Source organism: Triturus cristatus, chromosome 6 (genome assembly GCF_964204655.1).
Source record: "Triturus cristatus chromosome 6, aTriCri1.1, whole genome shotgun sequence".
NCBI classification, from domain to species: Eukaryota; Metazoa; Chordata; class Amphibia; order Caudata; family Salamandridae; genus Triturus; species Triturus cristatus.
The window spans coordinates 612,766,704-612,788,179 of NC_140589.1; the positions used below are offsets into that span (position 1 = coordinate 612,766,704).

At 44.3% G+C, this 21,476-nt stretch overlaps 1 protein-coding gene across 1 annotated transcript in view; it reads left to right on the forward strand.

Moving 5' to 3' along the window:
* The first annotated feature begins 5,723 nt into the window (after positions 1-5,723).
* The window catches only part of C6H6orf163 (chromosome 6 C6orf163 homolog), a 194,352-nt gene continuing 178,599 nt past the window's right edge, over positions 5,724-21,476 (forward strand). Inside the window, exon 1 of the mRNA XM_085611090.1 lies at positions 5,724-6,116. Within this exon, the coding sequence (XP_085467216.1) occupies positions 5,978-6,116 (139 nt within the window). The 5' untranslated portion in view covers positions 5,724-5,977. The remainder of the gene's footprint in view (positions 6,117-21,476) is intronic.

A 21,476-nucleotide genomic window follows, 5' to 3' on the forward strand; every position in this document is an offset into this window, starting at 1 on the left:
TTGGGATGAGCAGCAATGTTTAAAGAACAATACACCTACGGTCCCCACTTTCTACCTGCTACCAAAGGAGCACACGGTTCCACTACATCCACCAGGGTGCCCAATAGTTTCATCTAAGAATAGCCTTTTTGAGAGGGTATCCGTTTATGTTGATAATTTTCTGGCAGGTTATGTTAAAGACCTAACCTCGTATGTGAGAGATATGAAGGACGTTTTGCAAAAGATTGAAAACATACACTGGGGTAAAGAGCAATGGTTAGTATGCTTGGACGTTGAAAGTTCTTTATACCAACATCAGACACAGGAACGGTCTAAAAGCTTGTGAGTATATCTTAAAACACAAGAAGTATGCACCTACTGGCTCACACTAACATGTTGTTACAGATGATAGAGATGTGTTTGACAGAAAATGTGTTTATGTTCAACGGCTCATTGTACAAGCAGGTACAGGGAACTTCGATGGGCACCTGCTACGCCAATCTTTTGGTAGGCTGGTGGGAGAAGCAGGTGTTCTGGAGTCAGTCCTTTGAAAACTGGACTAGTAAAGTGAATATATGGCTAAGGTACATTGATTATGTCTTTTTTGTATGGGAAGGTGGAGAGGTCGACCTCTTACAGTTTGTAAATGAATTAAATCAAAATACTGTATATCTAAAAGTTACCATGCACAACAGCCAACAGACAGTGGATTTTCTTGACATTAGGCTTACTGTAAAAAACAACAAATTGGTCACAGATCTGCTCAGAAAATGCACAGCAGGCACCACTATACTACACTCAGCTAGTTGCCATACTCCTAACTTTAGATGGAACATTCCATTTAGCGAGTTTCTAAGGGCCAAAAGAAATTGCAGCTCTGAAGCCAACTATCAGAAAAACAAAAAAGAGATGATGGGCAGGTTCCAAACAAGAGGGTTCCCATCAAAATGCTAAAGCTAGGTGAACACAAACCAGACTCCATTAAGAGAAGTGAGGCTCTTTATCAAGCACCCAAAACTAAACTTACTGAGAAGGGATCTCCGATCAGGCTGATCACAATATACAACACTCAATCTGCAAGGTTTAGTAAAATCATCAAGAGAAGGTGGGATATTCTTACGTAGGATCACATATTGAGAGAGAAATTAGGGCAACATCCCGCTATACCATACAGAAAGGGCCCCTCTCAAGGATATGCTCGTCAGGAGCCATATGAAGCATCGCAAACCCAACTGGCTGTAGAGGACAGGGGGTTTACAAACAAATGTGGAAAATGTAAGGCTTGCAGCAACAGTCAAAATGTGAGGGAAGTCAAACTTCAGAGAACTAACAGACAGTGGACCATTAGAAAAAAAATAAGCTGTGGAACGGATTTTGTAATTCATGTGATCACTTGCCCTTGGGGCAAGTGGTACATTGGATCCGCCACTTTCCCAGTGAAGAAGAGGATTCTAGAGCACTGGCGAGCCATCACAAACAAATATTTTAGCTATAGCACTGCTAGGCATTTTAACCAGGCACACAATGGAGATTGGACCACTGCCAAATATTTTGCCTTAGATACCTTCCCCAAAAGTCCAAGGGGAGGTAACCGAGTCCAAACCTTAAGAAAGTTTTAATCTAGATTTATTCTACAAGCAGGAAGTGTTTTTCCGTTTTGAATGAACAACGATGAGGAGATGCATGTACATCTATAAATCTGCCCCTCTTTTGTAATCTTTTCAGGAATTAAAGTTTACATCCCATGTATGTTATTCATGTGTATTGTTGATATTTAATGTAGTAACAGTCCCTCACTATTTTCCTTTTGTATCCCCCATGTTATGTGTCTTGCATACTGATTGTCCTTTGATTTACCAAAAATGGTTGATGACCACTTATAATGATATTGACTAATTATTTTCCTGATAAAGAATGTATGAATTGGACTCTTGTTCAAAAAATACTCGTGAAGGTTATATAATATTATCAATCGCATTTTGTTTCGAACTTGTCACACATTGCTAACGTTATTTTGTTTGATTGTTTTTTTGCAGATCCACTAGTGACTCACTTGATTACCTCCATCACAAGCTAAAACTGTAGAAGCTATGAGCACGGGGAACCGTATGTTTCAACAAACAACCCCTCTCTCTTTATTAGTAACATCTGGGGCAACACATCCCGAGGCACATCTTGTTTAAGGTTAAAATGGGGGAACTCTGAACCACATGGGTATTATACCCTAGAGTGTGAGTCCGGCATAAAGGAGGGTCTGAAAGTCAATCCACTGTGTATGTGTAATGAAAGGTCTCAGATCTCCCCTGGACCAAGGTATGTACCGTCACTTTCCCAGGGAGAGAATATCAGTTCCAAACTTATGGAATATAAAATATACACAGCACTTCCTAAGGTGGGCTAACTTTCAACACTCCCCCAAAGGCAAGGCAAGAAAACAAGATCACATAAGTCTCCTCTAGACCAAGGTAACACACACAACACTTCTCTAGAGCGAAATATACTTTGCACATCACTTGCCAGGAGTAGAACAACTTCCTATAAAACAATTACCTGCTAGAAGGGAATTCACCCCTCCTTCTACAACAGAATACTTGGCCAAGAAGAGTCCACACCTCCTGCTACAAGGAAAAGACGAATTGGTATATCTGGGATATATTTATTAGTAAATAGCACCACACGATAAGCCAAATGCACCTTTCATAGCAGACTTGTATATCAATAGTATGATTGAAACACAATCAAGCCAAACATATATGTAGAAATATATATGTATATAAATGTATGGAACCTGAATATAAAGTTATAGTAAGCAAGAACAGTAAGAAAACTAGAAATTAGTGGAACACCTCACCAACTGCCTGTCCATCCCGTTTCCACTTCGCCAAAGGGGAGTCCGGTTCTTCGGCCGAAACAGGAGACAGTAGTGACACTATACCTCCCACTGCCACAGCTGCACGTCTGCCCTGTGATGAGCATCCACCGAACAGAACGCAGACACCCCCTTTAGTACAAGTGGAGACGTAAGACGAAGCTTCTGGTGAGCCTCGCCCCATTCTCCCATCAGAGTCCGTAACACTCCGCACCAAGGCCACAGCTTCAGCTGGCCAGGCGTCTGTTATGGCTTCAGAGCAGAGCGAGCACATTCCTCTGACAAGAACCAGTTCTCTCTAGTCAGTAAAGTGTGAAAAACAGGAGGAAAGCAAAACATGCCCTCTTCACCTCTGCAGCTTCGTGCAGGCACAGAAAATGGCTTCAGTCATGAAAATGGAGTTAGTTAAGCCATGCACACAGAAAGGCCCAAAGCAAGATGAAATTGAAAATCAAGATGACACGAGAACATGTCAAAGACAAAAGTCAGCACTGCCATAAAGCAAGGTAAAGTCAGAAAACAGAATGACATTAGACCACATTAAAGCCAATAGGTCAAAGTCATAATTCACCTAACCCAAATAACATTATACACTTAATCCCTCAGTATCCAACATTGAGCACATGTGTGCACCATCACCCACAACACTGCACCTCGACATCCCACACCTCCTATTCTTGGCAAGACTATTCTACTAAAAGACAGCACGATTGCCGGACAGAAGAGAAAGCAGGCATATGCAAAACCATCCTACGTTAAGGCTAGGCTAACATAACACACTAAAATCAGTTAAAATGGTGGTGGTTGAGGGTCATCATAGGGTGTCAGACCACAAAAGTGTCTCATTTACTACAGTATGTATTACAAATTATAAGTAACCACTTTTATGCAATTGAAGAAATGCGAAAATCATGATGAATTAGGGGGTACTAAGCCCATGATGAACCTGACTGACTATATATTATCTATTGTTCAAAATATGTGTATATCAATAATTTGTGGTCTTTCTAATCAGCCATTAACAGTATCAAAATTATGAGATTTGTAATGATATTTCATGAGATGTATCAATCATGTTTTGTCAGACACACAGGTTAAAATGTTTTATTTTACTTTTTTCACTATATTCGTATATATTACCATTTCATTTATGAGCACTAATGGGACATGGGAAGTTGGGTAAAAGCACAGTCTTTCCTTTATGTCATGCGTCGTGTGTGATGTGATTTGTGGTTATAAAAAAAGTGAACTCAAAGTGAATGTCATGTGACTAAGAGCTGTTGTGCTAGAAACGTGTCGTTTTAGCCCGAAATAAAATTTCATCCTTAAACCTTGGATCAGTGTGGCTCGTGCTTACTTGATCGTGTAAGCTTGGTGGTGGAGATATATATATACCGGGTACTACGTCCGAAACGCGTCATGCCTACCTTGCTGCATTAAAAGTGCTTTCTTTCTGAAAACCCGCTGTGTCCCTCTGGTTCCTTCCGTGTGAAGAAATCTTTTTTGCTATATATATATATATATATATATATATATATATATATATATATATATATATATATATATATATATATATATATATATATATATTCCGCTGGTGCTTGGCACTTCAATGTATAGAAGAAAGGAGCACGGACCACATCTCGGTGCGTTCAATCAATTTTATTTTCTTAAGGTAAGTCAGCCATATATATATATATATAAAATCAAGCCTCCAAGGAGTCGAAATGCGTCTGTTTGTCTGCTAAACTAAATAAAAATATCACAAATCCATTGACCTTGTCGGAGTGGCTGTTTCCTTCCACGCTGGCTTTTGGGTATTGTATAACATCTATATCCACATATACATATACACTCTCTCTCTTTACCATTGCCCTTTCTGATTTGATTGATTGATTTGACTTAAAATTTTATATAGGTCTAGAATGCCCTGAGGCGTCATGGCGCTGCTGCTAATACTGGGATAATAAAGGGGGACAACTTGTATGTGGCCCCAACAGACCAATGTATGTTGACCCCCCCACTACCCCGACCCCCCCCCAAAAAACAAAAAAACTATTCACTTCTAGAAACACCACTGGTCAAATTTCCATCAGATTCTGGGAAGGGAACTTCCAGGTGGTCTGCTCTGAGTAGTGCAATGATTATCTCACCCCTGCTGTTTCCCACTGATAGTTTTATCCAGAAAGCACCTGGTGAAATTAATCGAGAGATATGTGAGGTAAAAATGTGACACATGAGAAAATAAAGAGATAAACTCGATTCTGCATGTAATTCCCTATTTTCACTTGGGAAACTCCGAATAGGATGTAAATACCGCTCCCTGGAAATAAACCGACAGGGGGTCGCGGTATCACCAGGTGTGTGGTAAAGTCTCCTCCTCCGCTCCCAGACTCGGATTCAGGACCTTTGAGATTTTTCTGAGACGCTGCTAAAAAGACAGGCTCATGTAAGCAGGTAGCTAAAAATGCCATCTTACTTACAAAACATGCTGATGTATCCATTGTCTCCTTCCGCCGTATACACGGGCAGATTTGATATTAATTACCCGGCCCTTCAGTTCTTTCTGATTCTGTTTCAAGCCCTCAGTAGCCTTTCACCTGGGAGCGTGCAAACGGAGTGATCGAGGGTTGCTGAGTATTACCAGATCACAAGGTCGTAGAGCTATACCCGATCATTTAAGCACAACAGCTGCTGTTTTGATCAATTGAAAACAACTCTTCAAACGAGGAGCTGGTCCTAGCTCCTGCGGATGCAGTGATGACATTACAATGGAGACGGCTCTTCGGTTCTGTTGCCATGGAACACACTGCGCCGAAGATGAAGTGGTCCTCTTCCCACGGCCCAGCACTAGATGCTTGCACAGAAAGGTGGAGCGCCGTGATGCATTTCCAACGGAAACTTTCTTAGCATCACGCGTAACAGCTAGTATGAACTAATCCCAGGATGTACCTTATCTCTCACAAGAGTAACAACACCGTTTCCTCGTGCTAGTTTTTCGAATGACCTAGAAATTCTGTTTTTTTATTTGGGCGCAGTACACGGTGCGCTTAAACGCAGCCCGTTCCTCGCAATGATTGCATCGCTGGTGTAGCCGTTGGTTGCCTTGTTCTCGTATGGAATGCAATCATGTCGCGAGAATGCCGGATAAAATCGTACGAACCGCATGATCTCACGAGTTCAGAGAAGCCATCAGCATCCACTTTCAACCTTCTACGTGAATACAGGTGCTTCAAAACTCGAAGCTACGCCCATAAGCGTATACTAGGTAAGCCTACCCATTACATGCTTTGCCTTGTGAGTCAGGGTAGCCAGAGGTGAGAGATTTAGAGGAGTTTTAAGTGTTGTATTAAATGCAAACCCTCGTAAATAGTCACACTTTCTTTGCACGTGCATATTTAAGGATGCATTAGTGTAACGTTAGTCAAGCAGCTCTAAGGTCCCATCATTTATTACATCCTTCTTGGTCTGGAAAAAAGTGTACTTTTTGCTCCTTGCTGAAAGCAGGTTATACATGTAACTGGTGAATCTGAACTCTTAACCCCAGAACCATCTTAAACCATCATTAAGATTATGAATCCACACATTGTATTAGCAAAACGTGAAAGGCCTAAGGATTCGTTAGCCATACACAGGGCCACTGGAATTAGGCAACAAATGAGGTGTAAACTACTGAGAGCGGGGGCGGCGTAAATTATGCAGCAAGAAAAACGCAAATTACTTCCTTGTCCGTCTTCCTGCTGTAGTCCCTACAGTGTAACCTGTCTCTCTGCCTCACAGAATACCATTACCTAGGCTAGAAAAATAAAGTTCCTTCAAAATGACCCCCATTCCCATCATGCATAAAAGGAGGAACTGGATATGACCACTTCCTGTTTTTTATTTTTCCATTGCCAGCCCCAGCAGCTAACTTTTATTTCTTTTTATTTCTCTGTGTTAATCTATTTTATTAACTCCCATTTCGAGGCTTGCTACAGCAGCTTTGTTTTGTTAGACTGTGACCATACTGCTGTGTTCAGCAGTTGGCCGCTGTTGCAAGAGCCTTTCCCAGGCTACTGGGCGCTTCGATTTTTGCTGTCTTTGCAACTTTTGCTTTCATTCTGCCTCTAGCAGTTTGGGAGGCTTTGCAAGCCTAAGGCAAGTGCAATTTCCCAGAGAAGCTACAATCTTCCAACTAGAAGGAACCGGCTGCTTTGTGGAAGGCTCTCCTTTGGTTCTTTCCATCCCTTCAGACCCGCTCTGTAAGTTTGTAGACAGACAATCAGGTAGTCGGAGCATATATCCAGCATCAGGGTGATACATCACCAGCTCTATCTCCTTTCTTGGAGGATAGTCCTTTGGGCCGAAAGGAATCGCCTGTTTTCTCCATCAGCAGGTTATCTTCCTGGGAAAGAGAATAGGCCTGCCGACTGCCTGAGCTGAGGGTTCCATGCTTAGGTCCCATCTGCGCTCTCGGTTGTTCCAGCAGATTGTGATGAATTTCCCGCCCGTGTTTGGACCTTTTTGCTACGGAGGAGAATGCACTCCTGTCGCAATACTGCAGATTGATTCCATCCAGGAAGTTTTGGGCAATCGATGCCCTCAGTCACCTTGCTCCAAAGTCTTCTTTACGCATTCCTTCCCTTTCTTCTAATTGCCTGAGCGTCGAAGAAGAAAGCAAGCAGAAGTTCCACTGGTGATCCCAGAGTGGCCCAAAAGACCGTGGATTCTCCTCTTGCTGGATCTCCAGATACAGTCACATTGGAGAGTTCCAATACCAACATCTCTATTGAGGATCCCCTTTCTATAGGCAGAATCCCTCAGACGTTTCAGTCTCAGGGTTTGGCACTTGAAAGGCTATCCTTGTAGCCCAGGATTGTTCTTTGGAGATGGCAGAGTCAATTCAGCAGTCCAGGAAGCCCCTTTGACCCTGAAGGCTCATTCCCGCCATTAGCGGAGTTTTACGGTTTGGTGTAAAAATAAAGATCTATCCCTGGCCCTTCTTCTTCCCCAGTCCTTCCTCTATAGCGCAACAGAAACTTCATACCCTTGATCAGAGGCGCAACTAGAGGCAAATTTCGGGGGGGTGGGGGGGGTACTTAAAATTTCGGGGCGGGCTAATTCTTCCAGCATTCTTTCTGCAATAGGCAGAGTGGAGATGCAGGGACTCTAAGAAGGGGTGAAAAAACAACAAAGCCACGTTAATAAGTAAATATACTTTTAAAGAGCTGTGATGTACTCAGGTGCGGCTGAGATAAGACGGACGCCAGTCCAGCCAGCCTACAGCAGCTCAAAAACTTTCTGTGTGTGTGCCCGGGAAGCTGTCTAAGCCCGGGGCCCAAAAAAACACATGATGAGGGGGCTGAAACCCTTTGAGAGCTATGGGCGTTGTGCACCTGCCCTAGATTCATAGAGCAGTTTCTCTTTACTTTCACAGAACCAGTGCTTTTCAAGGTTGACTCTTTGTTGGTCACGTACGATCCCTCAGGCAAGAGTTTATGTCCTTCATCTTCAACTCTTTCAAGATAGGTAAAGAGGAAAATTATTCAGGCCTATGAGTGAGTCCGCTGACCCTGGTCATCGGCACACTCTTACCCCGCAGCTCCGGGCCATCGTCACTGTCTTTCAGGCCCTGCCTCCTCCATCGAGGGGTTCGATGCTGCTGCGGCTTAACTCCAGCCCGCGAACGTGACGGTGCCTCTGTGCCACTGGTAATTCTGCTCCAGCTGTATATTCCTTGTTTTTATTTGGTGTAATTCTTTGTTTTATTGTGTTGTTGCTCCGTTTTTCGCTGCTGCTGCTTCCCTCCTTACTGCCCCCTCCACCTTGTGTTGTACCCTGGGTTACCCATGTGCCCTTGGTAGTCTCCCTCGCCCGCCGCTGCTGCCCAAGCGGCATCTCCCCCCTGCTCACGCTCCTTCCCGCCTCCCAGCTTCATCCCTCCCCCTCCCTATTTTATGCTGGCCGAACAGCGGACGTGCGCAGCAGGCGCACCTAAGGCAGGCCCGTCTGCGCCCGTATGCGAGCCGACCATGGCCAGCGGCAGGAGCCCTAGTTCTCCAGGACCCCGCCGATACAACTCCACTGCCCTCCACGCACTCAACGCTGGAAGACTCGCCGGCTGCCAAGGTTCATCACCGAACACCACCCACGGACAGTTCTCCTGCTGAAACTGCCAAAGATCCTTCACCATCGACAATGCCCCCTCGACTGCCGAAGTCCCCCCTGATGCACACACCACCAAAGCCCTGGCATGCATCCTCCTCAATGTACGCTCCCTACACAGACACGCCGTAGAGATCTGGGACCTGATCGACACCCTCTCGCCTGACGTAGCCTTCTTCACGGAAACCTGGACCAACGCCTCCTCCAGCCCTGACATCGCCATCGCCATCCCCGACGGCTACAAGATCCAGAGAAAGGACCGCCCCCACCACCCTGGAGGATGGCTCGCCATTGCACACAAGACCCCCTCCGACTCTCCACCTCCAGCATGAGCGACCCCTACTCCAACACAGAACACCTCCACTTCCAGATCAGCCCCAGGACCACGCTACCCACCACCCTCGCCTACAGACCCCCGGGACCTCGCACTCAGTCCGCATCTACCATCGCCGAGCTCATCGCACCCCACGCCATCACCTCCACGGACTACATCCTACTCGGGGACCTGAACTTCCACTTCGACAACCGCAACAACCCCGAGTCCACCAACCTCCTCGAAAACCTCGCCAACCTCGTACTGAAGCAGCTCGTCAACACTCCCACTCACAGAGCAGGACACACCCTCAACCCCATCTTCACAGGAGGGACAAACATCCGCTTCAGCCACACCACCCAACCCCCCTGGACAGACCACCACTGCGTACACTTCACCTTCAACACCTCCACCGCACCCAAGCCCGCCCGCACCCACCACGAAGAAACTGGAGCAAGATCACAGAGGAACACCTCAACGCCACCCTCCTCCTTGACCCCCCCACGCCACGACCGACGTCAACTCTGCAGCCAAAGAATAAAGAATCTCACCGCTGGATCTCCTGCTGCACCGACAGGCTTGCACCCCTCCACCACTCCGCCTAACAGCACCCCCAGAAGGCCACCTGGTTCACCACAGAACTACAAGAAGCCAGGCGCTCCTGCAGATGCCTTGAGAAAGACTGGCGAAACCAGAAAACCATGGAAGTCCTAAACAACCACAGGAGTACCCTGAAGGAATACCACCCGCGCATAAGAGACACCAAACGGACCTTCATCAGGAACCAAATCCACACCAACGCAACCAACGCCAAAGAACTGTTCAGCTTGTGGAAATATGGATTTTTCTGGTCAGTTATGTCCCCTATCTTGGACCCCAACGGTTCTATGTGCATGTTACAAGTACATGTATGTTCCCTCCAGTTCCAGTTATGAAGACGCAAATACATGTGCGTCCACCGTTAACATGTCCTCTGTCAGATCCGCCATGAATAGGCCGGATATTCCATTCCTAAGTATGAAAAGCCACCGGCTTTATATGGTTCACCTATGCCATTTTACAGTCCAGGCAAGTAGGCCCTGATTCTGTCATCAAACTCTTCTTGCCTTCTGCCTCTGAAAACTCCAGTCTGAGCCTGCATCTGTGACCATGAACTTTGTCTCATTCTCTGCGCGGCTCACGAAGCCTGACATCAGCCTATTCTCTGCCAAGAACTGTATTTCACCTTCAAGTTATCTGCTTCACCCCTCAGCCGATGCATTCCTGTCTAGTAGTTTAAGTAAACATTCCTTCTTGCTACCGAGCAATGGCTCGGCTTCTCTGTCTTTATGCAAGTAATTCATAGTCCTGTTACCATGGAATATTCCTACCCCCTCACATTTAGTGTAGACACTTAGACGCTTGTACACGCACGCACAGTCAGTATAGAATAGATTCTGTTCGAGAGTCCTTCTTTTGTGGATAACATAGTTCTTTAAACATAGGATGTTAGATATGATTTGGGATTAGGTTGACTTGACCCCCCAGACTTTTCGTCTCCACATGTAGAGCTAAATGTCAAGTCCCCTTCACCCCCTAGTTGCACGTCAATCACACGTCATGCTGCTGCGCGCGCATCTATGCCAAGTATTATCTTATAGATCCACCTATATATGACATCATAACCAATTATGTTCCTTTTTACTCCTTATTACACCCATTTTCGGTTACGCATATGAATCGTCATTTTCCTTATCAATTGTTACGCCTACTGCATTCGCTTCATTGTAATGTATGTACTATAAAAGTCATTTCTTGTCAATAAAGTATGTACTTCACTTCCTGAACCTCCGTGGTGATGGAACTTGGAGCAACCGATTATAATCGTTCATTGGAATAAAGCCCATTCCGAACCTCTAATACCACGGATTCTGCCTCTCATTTTACTGAGCTATTTTATTATGTTTCCGTATCAAATTAAGTCCCGGTAAAGAATTTTATTTACCACATGAATGGCGCCCGAATAGGGAAACTTTCTCATCTCACGCGCCGGCGGTGAGTTGCAGGCCCGGTCTCCTGCCACAGCTGGACGGACAATAACGCGTACCAGCAGGATTTCCTGTATCTCCCTCCGGTCAAGCGGGGGCGACTGAGGCTGCGATCAACACCCAGACGAGGCGGTGAGAAGTGCGAAGTTTCCCGACCAGAGCCTAGCTGAGAGAGCAAGATCCGAGGTATACAGAGGCCCACCAGTTTCCGAAGTCCCAAGTCGAGTCCAGTCTCCGTAGTGTTCGAGTCGAGTCCAGTCCGGTCCAAGTTCAGTCTCCGAGGCCTTCCGTTTCCGAAGCTACCCGGTGAGTACCATTACTGGGGAGGCATTTCTGACGTGCACATAGGTTGTGCCGGTCAAGACGGGTTTGGGTACACAAATCCGGTCTGCACTGTTTTAGCAGTGTATATGTAATGTTTAGCAGTATATCAAGTATTCCGAAGTATCTAGTTATTGTCAAAGAATTATGCTTGGTGATTAGTTATGCAGACGATCATCATTGTTGGTTATTTCAAAGGTTAAAAAATGTTTAATGTTTAATGTTTAATGTGTTAAACGTCCTGCATATTGTGGTATGAATGGTTGTTCATTATTGTGCTTTTGTACTAAGTGTGTTCAAGATTAAGTATCAGATCAGTTCTCAATATGCCGCTCTTTTCGAAACTAAGACAGATCACTACAAGAAAAGGGGTACTCGAAGAAGCCGTTCCTATTCCTCCTAGGGACACTCCAGGGTACTTCATGTATCACAAACATGGCTTAGACGCTATATTATTTCTTGATTTATGGGTAGACTACACCAAGGAATTACCAGAAAGTCAGAGGTGGCCCGCAGCGGGGACCTGGGATGCAGAGTGCATCATGAAAGTAGAAGAAGAGTTATGGAAAAGGAAAGTCAGACAGTCACAGAAAGATGCCGTTGAGTTATGGCGTAAAGAATCTCATAGACGTACAGAAAAAGCACGTAGACAGGAGGAGAAGAGTAAAGAGAATTCCAATAAAGTTCGAGAAAATCTATTAATTGAGGAAGGTATCCGAGTGAAATCAGAACAAGTAGACAGACAAAGAAATGCCCTTATGAATGGTATGTATCCCCTTCTGGCCGAAGGATTACCTAAAGCTACTCCAGAAACACCGAAAGACTTGCCGCCCCCATTATTCCCAATAAAGGTACATCCTAAGGGGCATCCTAGAACCGCAGAAGATGTTTTTCTTTCCTCATATTTAGATGACGCAGCTCCCGAGTATGCTAATTCCGCCCCACATAGACCGCATACCAGGGAGGTTCAACGCCAAGATCCAGTACCCGTATCCCTACAGCAACAGATCGTGTCACAAGTTCCGGCAAACACATCTGTTTCTACATCTGTTCCCACAGCTGCTTCTATAGCTGTGTCCACACCTATAGTTGCTGTGTCACGTTCGACGAATCCTTTCACACCCGACACCCCAGATGGGGCTGCGGGAGGTGCTAGCAACATTTTTTCTACGCCACCCAGAATAAATAAACTTACGTTTCAAGAGTCAGCACATTCACGTACCCCCAAACTCATAAATGCCCGTACGCTTAAGGAACTTCTTATAGATTGCAGATATGACCCTGTGCCCGGCAAAGAGGACGAAATGATCCTGGCATCATTACGTATCAGACGAGCCGCAGTGTACTTAGGGAAGTTACCAGGAATGACTGCGCATCTAGATAAAATATACCATTTTGTCCAAACAGGGCGAGATCCAGAATGTATTAACAGAGCTATGGAATACCAGAAAGTGGAGATACAGGGGGAACTGTTACGTTTCCTCATAAATTGTGTGATCAGAAATGAAGACCGACCGGGGGTAGACCCGGAAGCAATGCAAATTCTTACCAGATGGAGCCAGAATATATCAGAAGGTAGACATGATAAACAAAATTGTATAATAGCCATGTGCCGAAAGATCCGTAAAGAAATAGAACGCCTACACGAAGAAAGATTAGCGGTAGACGAGTTCGAACAAAACGAGGAGGAAGGGTCAGGACTGCCCGCAGGACAGTCAGACACCATAGCCTATGTAGGTAAAGGAAGATCTTGTAATAGTAATAGATGTCCTATTGACCCGATACGTCCGATATGTCCAGATAATAACAGGAATTTCCAAATACCTATAATTAACATCAGGTCTAACGAGCATTCGTTCCAAGCCGCCGACAAACTACTCCGAGAACGAAGGGGTTATCATTTCCTCGATTCTATGGATGAACAAGATTTAGCTAGGGCAGCTGTCCATTGGGTGGACAGTCCCGGAAAATATAGTGATGATACAGTAGCACGCACATTTTTGAATCTCACCCCAGATGAACAGCGGTTAGCTGGGATTTATATGATTCAACAACTCATTATACTATATCAGAGTCAGCATTCGGACCCTGGTCCCTTACCTGATATATTGACCGAATTACTCACGAATAGATGGAGAGGTTCAGGTACTAAATTAATTAAAGAAATTCTAGAATCAAGAAAGCAGTATATTCTTTTTGTATGTTCAGACCGTGTCTCATTGCCCATCAAGGAAAGAACCACGTATTACATGGATAGACAGAATCCCTTACGAGAAGTGCACCCAATAAAGGGCGAGGACAACGAGTTTAAGCGCGTATTTGTATATACGCCCATATCAAAAATAGAATTGTTAGAAATGAAGAAAGTGGTACCCAGTCATGACAAAGATCCAGCGGGTTTTCACCGAGAAATTAAAGACATGTTACTCATGGGAGAGTATACCTATCCCGACATTATGACAATATTAAAGGTATTGATGCCTGCTGGCATTTATGAGAAACTCAGGGAAAAAGAGTGGGAGGTAGGAGACCAAAAGATAGAATGGTCAGTATTAGAAGCAGAAGAAAAGGCCCGAACTGCAGGAGCAGGACTCGGGGATAAAACTAAAGCACTACCAGGTTTACTAGTACAGGTACTGCCACGTTTATTAACTACGAAAAAGGAAGATTGGGGTACAATTTCAGCCTGTAAGCAGAAGCAAGATGAAGACACTAGTGATTACTATGCCCGATTTGAAAAATGTTTTGGTATAAATAGTGGCCTAAAAGCAAGTAGCGAATCATACCCACATCTGTTTGTAACAAAATTAGTAGAAAATGCCCTGCCCCAAGTAAAGAATAGAGTATTAAAATTCGAGAGTATCTGGCAAGGTAACACTCCATCACAAATGTTACAAATGTTACAGTACCATCACAATAGAATTAGAGAGGAACAAGAACATGAACACAGACGCATGAAAGACACGAAAATGAAAATGTTAGTTTCTCAGACAGTTCCAGCTGAAGGACATAAAAAGGGTATGACACATTCCGATTCAGCCGGACCTGTAAAAGGGACATGCAATTATTGTAAAAAGCCAGGTCATTACGTACACGATTGTCCAGTTTTGAAACATAATATCGCCATAGGTAAAACACAAGAAAGACCACGGCCACCTAGACAGGACCAGAATGAACAAGGAGCTCCGCAGCATGCACAGTCCATGCCAGCTTCACAACAGTCTATACAGTCTGTGCCAGCCGCACCAGCGCTGCCTGTTGCTGCCACACAAACCACGACACGACAACTGTACCAGACCGCACAGTACGACTATCCTGATTATCAACGATACGCATGAACCAGCCTAGAGAGGGAAGTTGACTTACCCCTTATCGAGATCCCTGTAGATCAAAAAGGACCTTATGTACATAGTGAATTGTTAGGCCAAGACAGAAAATTTTTACTCGATACAGGGGCAAGTCGAACGACCATAAAACGTAGTGAAGTTCCAGGGGCACCCCTCTCAGGCTCACAGAATATTTCCCTTGGTTTTTCAGGAAAACCTATTGTTAATGAAGTGTCACAGCCTCTCCCACTTACGATAGGACCTTTGACCCGAACTACAGATTTATTACTTACTAAATCATGTCCAGAAAATCTGTTAGGAATAAAAACACTGAAAGCTCTAGGAGCCATAATATGTTGTTCTCCGGAAGGAGTAAGGTTGTTTTTACGTGATTTTAAAGGTCATTATGTGTCTAGAGACATGGATCCCCGACTGCAGACTTTACCTACACATCTATGGGCACAAGGCCCTACTGATGTTGGTTGCATGAATATTACACCATATCGAGTCACATTAAAGGCAGGAGTGGTACTACCACGAATGCGACAATACAAGTTACCACCAGATGCTGTAGTGGCTTTGCTGCAAATCATTGACGAGCTCATTACCCAAGGAGTAGTTGTAGAAACAGACTCCAATGTATGTAATTCACCGATAATTCCGATTCTTAAACGAACAGATCCAAAGGCCCCGCCAGTATATCGATTGGTTATTGATCTGCGCGAATTAAACAAATGCATTGTGCCACAATTTCCTGTGGTCCCACATATCTCGTCATTACTGACAGCTATTGATTCCGAAGCGACATTCTTTACTGTAATCGATCTCAAAAAATGCCTTTTTCAGCGTCCCAATAGATCCGGAAAGCCAATATTTGTTCGGATTTAGTTTAAATGGACGTAGCTTTAAATTCTCACGCGCACCTCAAGGATTTACAGAAAGCCCCAGCATCTATAGCCAAGCACTGAAACGAGAACTGGACAGTATCCACATGCCAGTTAACACTGCCTTACTTCAATACGTCGATGATCTGTTGATCACCGCGAGAAGTGAACCGGAATGTGAAAAAGCATCACTGACAGTTTTACAATTTCTAGCCGAAAAGGGGCACAAGGTGTCCCCTTCTAAGCTGCAATTCTGTGTCCAGCGAGTTATTTATCTTGGACACTCGCTGTCCAAGGAGGGAAGGCAGCTTACACCCGACCGCATTCAGTTAATAGCTAACATGCCAATACCTAAGACACAAAAGGAAGTACGGGCTTTCATAGGCCTCACTTCATACTGTAGACAGTGGATCCCTCAGTACGCATTTCTAGCAAAACCACTCATTCAGTTGACAACACAGGAGGCAGCCACATCGACTGTTCTCCCTTGGACTCAGGAACATACACAAGCTTTTGAAAGCCTAAAGAAAGCTTTATGTCAAGCACCTGTTTTAGCAACGCCATGTTACAGAAAACAGTTTACACTCTTTGTTACAGAACGCGAAGGTACTGCCTTGTCAGTACTCACACAGGAACAAGCAGGAGCACACAAACCATGTGCTTATTTTTCTAGTACATTAGATCCCGTAGCTCAGGCTTTGCCTGCATGCCTAAAATCAGTGGCAGCGACAGCTTTAGCAATCAGACAGAGCGATGCCATAGTGTTAGGACATCCATTGACAGTTCAAGTACCACATGCAGTAGAGGTTCTTGTAAATAGAACGCAAACACAACACTTGACTATAGCGCGACTTACAGGGTACGAACTTACATTGTTTCAGCCACACATAGAAATCAGACGCTGTAACACATTGAATCCTGCCACACTTTTGCCAGTAACCGGAACAGACCCACTAGCCCATGACTGTATTGAAGTTATTACAATAACGACGAAACCTAGACAAGACTTAACCGATGCCCCATTGTCAGACCCAGACCTGACATTGTATGTAGATGGTTCATGTATGAGAACAAATACAGGAGAGTTGGTGGCTGCTTACGCAGTCACAACAGATACTGAAGTCATGGAAACTAATCGTATAAATACTTTGTCAGCCCAAGCCGCAGAGCTTATTGCTCTGACACAAGCCTGTATTCAAGCCACAAATAAAAAAGTCAACATATACACTGATTCACGTTATGCATTCGGAGTTGTACATGACTTCGGCGTGCTATGGCGAGAGAGAGGTTATTTAACTTCCCACGGTGCCCACATTCAGCACGGACCCCTCATTCATGCCTTATTAGATGCAATACATCTACCTACTGCAATATCAATTATGAAATGTAAGGCTCATACGAAGATTACTGATGTCATTTCTCAAGGCAATGATCTAGCCGATAGAACAGCTAAACAGACTGCTCAAGCTCAAACCTCCGACATGACAAAGACAATAGTCCCGATGCCGACACATTGTATGACAGTTAAAGATCCTACTTTTGACGTAATTGACATCCAGACACATGCTACACCAGATGAAATAAAGAAATGGACCGAATTAGGAGGGATCCAAACGGACCAAGGATGGATGATGAAGGAAAAGTCTGTGTGGTTCCTTCCTGATTCAATGGTCCAAGTTATAATTAACACTATACATAGTCCAGCACATCTAGGAGAAAAAGCTATGCTAGATAGCGTTCAACACATTTGGTTCAATAAACATTTACGAGCAGCAGCCAAACAAAAGGTCCGTACCTGTATGATCTGTTGCCAGTTCAACCCAGGAAAAAGCGTTCCCGTAGAACAGGGTGGATTTCATCCTCCTGATCACCCTTTTGAAGTACTCCAGATGGATTATATCCAGATGGAACGATGTCGAGGATTCAAATATGTTCTCGTAGTTGTCTGCGCTCTGTCCCGCTGGACGGAGGCATACCCGGTTTCAGATTACACTGCCCCGACTACTGCCAAACAGTTAGTTCGAGAATTCTTCCCACGATACGGTTTACCACGTGTTGTTCACTCAGATAACGGCCAGCCGTTCTCATCCGAATTAATGAAACATGTTTCACTTCTGTTAGGTTATCAGTGGAAATTTCACTGTGTCCGACACCCCGAAGCAGCAGGTCTCGTAGAAAGACATAATCAGATACTGAAAATCAGATTGTCCAAAATATGCAGAGAGAAAGGTGTCGACTGGGTAGTAGCGTTACCAGTTGCACTCTTCTACATGAGAATGGTAGCACACTCTCGAACAGGGCTATCCCCGTATGAGGTGATCTTCGGCAGACCACCAAATATGTGGGGGACGCCTATACCACGCAAAATAACTGATATTGACTGTAATATGCTGACAGATTACTTGGCTTCCTTGATGTCTGCACTACAATCTTGTCGTTCACAGGTAGCTGCAGCTTTTCCCGACAATACTGAGGTGAAACCCCATGACGTAATTCCGGGGGACCTCGTCCTTGTGAGGAATTTCGACCGAAAGACTCAGCTGGAGCCCAGGTGGAAGACACCCAAGTTGGTCTTGCTGACCACAAGGACAGCCGTGAAGATTGAAGGCAGGAAAGGATGGATTCATTCAAGTCATATCAAGAAATTTCATGGACTTCCTTCAGATGTAAACAGCCCACCTCGTGTGTCCTCACAAATTGACTCAAAACTACCTCTGGCTGAGGCCGACAGTAAAGAACTTTATAAACTAAAATTAAGGCCTAGGCCGTCGGACGATTTGATTGTTTAAGTCCTCTCCTAGGTGAAGCGGTTGAATCTGTCTCCGACATGTATCGCCTAGACCTGAATCATGGACAGTCGCGAAAAATGATGAAACGACAGGCGTATTGTAAATCACTGCGTAGCCATTGCATAGTGACATTATTAATCTTGTTTTTCTTAAGTCTTTTAATAATTACTGCAAGTATATTGTTGCACATATATTACCCTATTGCCAGAAACGTTTACAATGTTACTGCTGAACATTCTTTTAGTGACTTACCCCCGCATGAATTGTCTTATAGACTTGCGCTGCGCAATAACACTTTCATTAGTATGTTACATCATTCCCATCAGACTAGTAATGCAACTAATTGTTGGGTGTGTGGCCGGCTCCCTCCCTATCAGAATTATGAAGGAGTCCTGCCTTTCTTTCCACATCCGTTTACACATAATGGCTCCTGTGGAGCATGGTTTAGTTTAATCAATTCCATAGACTCAGATACAGCCGTTTACCAAGACCAGTGGGTATGGGGAAATCTGAACCTAGTTTTATTCAAGGTCTGTTACCCTGACAAGGAGGGTCGCCCCAAAGGAACAGGAACTGATCTAGAAAATGAAGTATATGGATTAGGTAATTTTACACCTAATCTCATGATTCTAAATGTCGAATCCGAAGTTGAACTAGTTTTACCAACCATGTCAGTATTCCCAGCGAAAGGTGAATTGTGTGTAAGAAAAGTTGGTTCCATACATATGGGCCATAGTAAATGCACTACTACAGTAGAATTCAGTGATCAAGGCAAATCTTCATTTAGAGCTTATCGCCACTCCTACTTTATATGTGGTCAGACTGCATATATGCGTCTACCTCTAGATTGGGATGGTACCTGCTACATTGCATTCCTTTTGCCACCTGTTTTCCTAGCTCCTCCTGATTATTATAGAAATATTCATTTAGTACACAACAGAGAGCGAAGAGATCTCCCAATTGTCGATTACACTGAAACAGCATGGGAAAAATACACAGATTTCAATAAAGGCATCTTTCCCTATATAGGTACTGTTACTAATAGTAAGCTGATACGTAGATTAACTAGAACCCTTGAAGCGGTAGTGAATGAAACTATTTCCGCCTTAGGCAATTTAACAGAAGAGCAGTCTGCTATGCGGATTGTTGTGCTTCAAAATCGTCTTGTCCTTGACGTCATCCTGGCTGATAGGGGCGGAGCTTGTAGGGTCATCGGATCAAGCTGCTGCGTATTCATACCAGAAAATTCGCCATCTGTATATAAAGCTATAACTCGCCTTCATAAGATTGTAAGCCAGATACACCAGAACCCAGGCACCTGGACTTGGTCCGGTTGGTTTTGGAGTATAATATCTACCCTTGGATGGAAGGTCCTATCTTTCCTAGGTATTGGCCTTCTCATACTATTCAGTTGCTGTCTATGTCTACAATGTGGACCAGCGATCTGTGGTCTGTGTGCCACATCGTGTATTCCACCACCAAGATCTCATTCGTCACGGAAGAAGAAAGAAGAACAAATGATGTTATATGAACAGATCAATGGATTGATGAAGATTGATATCTCTTAACGGGCAAGTAGGGGACAAGGAGGGAATGTGGAAATATGGATTTTTCTGGTCAGTTATGTCCCCTATCTTGGACCCCAACGGTTCTATGTGCATGTTACAAGTACATGTATGTTCCCTCCAGTTCCAGTTATGAAGACGCAAATACATGTGCGTCCACCGTTAACATGTCCTCTGTCAGATCCGCCATGAATAGGCCGGATATTCCATTCCTAAGTATGAAAAGCCACCGGCTTTATATGGTTCACCTATGCCATTTTACAGTCCAGGCAAGTAGGCCCTGATTCTGTCATCAAACTCTTCTTGCCTTCTGCCTCTGAAAACTCCAGTCTGAGCCTGCATCTGTGACCATGAACTTTGTCTCATTCTCTGCGCGGCTCACGAAGCCTGACATCAGCCTATTCTCTGCCAAGAACTGTATTTCACCTTCAAGTTATCTGCTTCACCCCTCAGCCGATGCATTCCTGTCTAGTAGTTTAAGTAAACATTCCTTCTTGCTACCGAGCAATGGCTCGGCTTCTCTGTCTTTATGCAAGTAATTCATAGTCCTGTTACCATGGAATATTCCTACCCCCTCACATTTAGTGTAGACACTTAGACGCTTGTACACGCACGCACAGTCAGTATAGAATAGATTCTGTTCGAGAGTCCTTCTTTTGTGGATAACATAGTTCTTTAAACATAGGATGTTAGATATGATTTGGGATTAGGTTGACTTGACCCCCCAGACTTTTCGTCTCCACATGTAGAGCTAAATGTCAAGTCCCCTTCACCCCCTAGTTGCACGTCAATCACACGTCATGCTGCTGCGCGCGCATCTATGCCAAGTATTATCTTATAGATCCACCTATATATGACATCATAACCAATTATGTTCCTTTTTACTCCTTATTACACCCATTTTCGGTTACGCATATGAATCGTCATTTTCCTTATCAATTGTTACGCCTACTGCATTCGCTTCATTGTAATGTATGTACTATAAAAGTCATTTCTTGTCAATAAAGTATGTACTTCACTTCCTGAACCTCCGTGGTGATGGAACTTGGAGCAACCGATTATAATCGTTCATTGGAATAAAGCCCATTCCGAACCTCTAATACCACGGATTCTGCCTCTCATTTTACTGAGCTATTTTATTATGTTTCCGTATCAAATTAAGTCCCGGTAAAGAATTTTATTTACCACAAGCTTCATACAGCATTTCGCCAAACCCCCCAGCGAAGCCACAGACATCATACCTTCCCAGGAACTCTGCA